At 41.9% G+C, this 4387-nt stretch overlaps 1 protein-coding gene across 1 annotated transcript; it reads left to right on the forward strand.

Moving 5' to 3' along the window:
- Window positions 1–3071: 3071 nt before the first annotated feature.
- On the forward strand, window positions 3072–3671 carry LOC148567676 (uncharacterized). Its single transcript, XM_088483802.1, has one exon. It carries the CDS (start codon window positions 3072–3074, stop codon window positions 3669–3671), a length of 600 nt encoding a protein of 199 aa, XP_088339928.1.
- The last annotated feature ends 716 nt before the right edge of the window (window positions 3672–4387 follow it).

Raw genomic sequence — 4387 nt, forward strand, 5'->3', positions numbered from 1 at the left:
TTCTGTGAAATTTTTAATGTTTGGGGCATTGACTTCATGGGTCCATTTCCAAATTCTAATGGTTACTTTTATATATTGTTAGCTGTGGATTACGTTTCCAAATGGGTGGAAGCAATTCCTACCCGCACTGATGATGCTAACACTGTTGTTTCCTTTGTGAGAAACCACATTATTTGTCGCATTGGATTATCATGAGCAATCGTGAGCGATCAAGGCACCTATTTTTGTAACAGGAGACTAACAGGATTAATGAAGAAGCATGGGATAATTCATACGGTTGCAACAGTCTACCATCTTCAGACTAATGGGCAAGCCGAGGTGTCAAACAGAGAGATAAAGCGTATCTTGCAGAAGATAGTCAAACCTCATAGAAGAGACTGGAGCACCAGGCTACAAGATGCACTATGGGCATACAGAACAGCATACAAAACACCCATTGGGATGAGTCCTTTTTGCTTAGTTTATGGAAAAGCTTGTCATCTCCCTGTTGAAGTAGAGCACAAATCCTTTTGGGCAGTAAAGGAGTGCAACATGGAAATTGAGAAAGCCAGAGCTGAAAGGAAGTTGCAATTGCAAGAACTGGAAAGCTTTCGCCTAGAAGCTTATGAGAACTCAAGACTATACAAGGAGAAGATGAAGGCTGTACATGATCAGCACATCAAGAGAAAAGAGTTCCAACATGGGGACTTAGTCCTCCTTTACAAGTCTCGACTAAGGCTCATGCCAGGCAAGTTGAGATCAAGATGGGAAGATCCATACAGAGTAGAGAAGGCCGAACCATACGGAGTTTATCACCTAAGCCATCCTTTAAGCTCTGAACTTATCAAAGTCAATGGACATCGTTTAAAGCTGTACCACGGCGAGCAGATGAAGAAAAACAAGGAGCTCGAGATCATCCTCTTGGAAGATCCCCACATAGCCGAAGCCTGAGCTAGTGGAGCGTCCAACTTACGGACGTTAAAGCAAAGTGCTAGGTGGGAGACAACCCACCATGGTATGATCGTTCTTTTCTTTATTTTTAGTTTTCCTATTCAATAACTATTCTCCTTATTAGTGCATTTCGTGCTTCTGCATTTCCATACTTTTATTTAAAAAAAAAAATTCACGCGATGCGACGGCCTCATTGACGCGTCCGCGTCGCAGGAGATGGGAGGAAATAATAAAACAAACAGAGAGTCACGCAGGAGTGTGGCTGGAGGCGTGCCAGTGGCACAAATTGCCCCATACGACTGCGTCGCCGACGCGTCCGCGTCGAGTGGGAACATTGGCCTCCCACGCGACCGCGTCACCCACGCCGCCGCGTGCCCTCGAAGTCGAAGTAAAAAGGGTGCACGACCGAAAGTTGTGCTAGAGTGGTGCTGGATTGGTGCTGAACGCACAATTCTTCCCACACAGCCGCGTGACCGATGCGACCGTGTCACATTCCTTCTAATGGCCACTCACGCGATTGCATGCCCCACGTGATCGCGTCACCCCAGATTTGGTGAAAATAAAAATTTCGAAAAGAGAGTTGTGCAAGTGCGAGGCTGCCCTCGCGCCAGTGGCATAAAACGGGTCACGCGACCGCGTAAATCAGTATCAGCGCAAGTTGCGCGACCGCGTGCCCCACGCGACCGCGTTGATTGCGCCGCATAGCTTCCTTGCATTGCCACTTATCTTATCTTTCTCTTCCCCAAATCCTATTTTTCCTTTTTCCCTCCTTATTTCTTCTTTCTTCCTTCTTCCTTCTTTCTCACTTTCTACTCTCTCTCTCTCACCCCCATTCACAAGGTTTTTCTTTTTCTTCTTCTCTCCTTACTTTTCTATTATTCTTTTTATTTTTATATGTTATCTTCTTTTCTTTTCTTTTCTTTTTACTTTCATTATTAATATTTTCTTTTTCTTTCTTTTTCCTTTTTACCTGGTGTTAGAAATTTATTTGAGTCATTATTTCTCATTATATGCTTGTGGATTGTTGCAAATTTGTTTGGCAATTATATATTACATTTTAAAGGGTTGCTTGCATGTTCAATTTAATACTTGCTATACCTTAATTTTCATGTATGCTATGTGTTTGTGAAAAAGCCCATATGGCGTTTTGCACTTTTCTACGTTACTTTACTATTCAATGCTTGCTTTTCACAAATTCCGTTTACTATTAAATTAATTGAAATTAATTGTCAATACAAACGTGATGGTTTGTTACGAGTGATGCTTGATCTATGCTACTCATTCCTTTGTCAGCATGCCAATAAACACCTTGCATTCACTTGTCATCATATGCACTAACTATTTTCCATTGATGACTTTTCACATGTAGTCATGACCATGTGTTAACATCATTTACCTTTTACTGTGCATTCATAACCACCCTTTTCCGTTCTCTTCCTTGCTCTATCTCTTTGAATTTAATTTACTTTCTCTTCCCTTTTTTCAGAATGGCCACCAAGAAGGGCAAAGAGAAAGCTACTCCCAAATCAACAGCAAGGAGAGGAACAAAGAGAGCACTAGTGGCAGAGCCTTCTTCAATTGCAGTCAAGCCCTCAACAAAAAGAATTAAGAGGATTATAAAGATTGATGATAAGGAGAGAGACTTCCCAGCAAAGGACACTGCCCAATTTTCTAATCGCTACTGCGAGCAGATGTTCCCTATCCTGGCAGAACGGAGCTACAATAATGAATACCTTCTTATCCTTCCGCCCAATATTGCTACTTTTGTTGAGCCGCAAATTGAACGAAGACAATGGGGTTTTCTACAGAGACAGCCGAGGCAGGTCAATCTTTCGTGGGTAGTCGAGTTCTACTCCAACTTCCACTTGCCATCCTTGCAATCTGTCTTTGTACGTCAGAAGCAAGTCTCCATTACAGAAGAGGCCATTCAAAAAGCTCTAGGTCTTCCCCCTATTCCAGAAGGTTTGGACGCCTTTCAAGAAGTCACACTCAAGCGCCAGATGTACCAATTTGACTGGGACACCGTTCTCATAATTATCGCACTACCTGGCAGCAGATGGATCTACGGATACCCTCATACCCGCCCTAAGGGCATATCGGCTTCAGCACTTACCTTGGAGGCTCGCGTATGGGCACAGATCATGTCCCATTACGTCTTTCCGAGCACTCACGAGTCCTCCTTCACTGCGGACATGGCCGTTCTACTATGGTGCATCCTTACAGACCAACCTCTGAACCTACCAAGACACATCCAGAATGCCATGGGACACGTACAAATTGCGGGCAACTTATCTTTTCCCGCCTTGGTCTCAGATCTTGTCTCAGCAGCCGGAATCTCCTACAGAGCTGGGGACACCAAAGCCATGCTTCCACGGGATGATCAGTATGTCACGAACGGGAAATACATCAGACCTTCACCAGCCACCACAAGCCATCCTACTGAACCGGTTGAAGATATTCCTTCTTCAATACCACAAGCACCTACCACAGACCAACTGCTGCATCAGATACTCGAAAGGTTGGATCGGCAGGAACACAAAGCTAAGATGAGAGAGCACCGTAACAAGCGCCGATTCACATACCTCAAGGAGCTGATTATGGGAAAATTCAAGGACTCAGACACCCCGGACTCTACTTCCTTTACCAGCAAAGGAAGCCATGATGGTTCCGACTGTGGAGATACTGCTACTAGCCCACCCCTGTTCTTGACAGATGGCACCGAGGACGGTGCAAAACCTTAAGTGTGGGGAGGTCGGTCAGTACCTGACTCCCGGAGGTAATTTCTCTTCCCTTAACACCAATAAATTAGGATATTTAGTTAGTTTTTCTTTTGTACAATAGGATAAATTGTATAATAATAGATTAGTTGCATGCATGTTCTACTTGATTGAAAAGACAATAAGTTTCTTCTAAGACTCTATTTTTGGAACTAAATTTCACTAATTTTAATTAAAAATTTTTATGTTAAATTTGCTTGAAGTTGTACTTGGAACATGATTTTTAAGCTAAAGAACACACAACCTGTGAGATTTGAGCCTTTATGCATGGTTACATTATTTAATCATAATTATTTTATTCTTGTGTGTTTACTTCTCTATAATTGTAATCTATATTTTGTTTCATCCTATATGTCCAATGTTTATTATATTTATATGTTTGCATATGATTGAGGCCATTATTTGTTTAGCTCACTAATCCAAAGTTAAGCCTACCCTTTCAATTTCCTTTGTTAGCCACTTTGAGCTTTTATATCCCATTTGTTCTATATTTTACCACATTACTAGCCTTAAGCGGAAAAATAATTATATATCCCAAAATGGATCTTTGGTTTACTTAAGATAGAATTGTGTGTTCTAATTAAGTATGGGAAATTGTGGGAACAAAAGATAATAAGGGAACGTGTCATGATAATATAATGGAAATTTGCATACCTACTCATGTGAAACTATAAGAATTA

Source organism: Arachis ipaensis, chromosome B4 (assembly GCF_059453495.1).
Source record: "Arachis ipaensis isolate K30076 ecotype BB chromosome B4, ASM5945349v1, whole genome shotgun sequence".
NCBI classification, from domain to species: domain Eukaryota; kingdom Viridiplantae; phylum Streptophyta; class Magnoliopsida; order Fabales; family Fabaceae; genus Arachis; species Arachis ipaensis.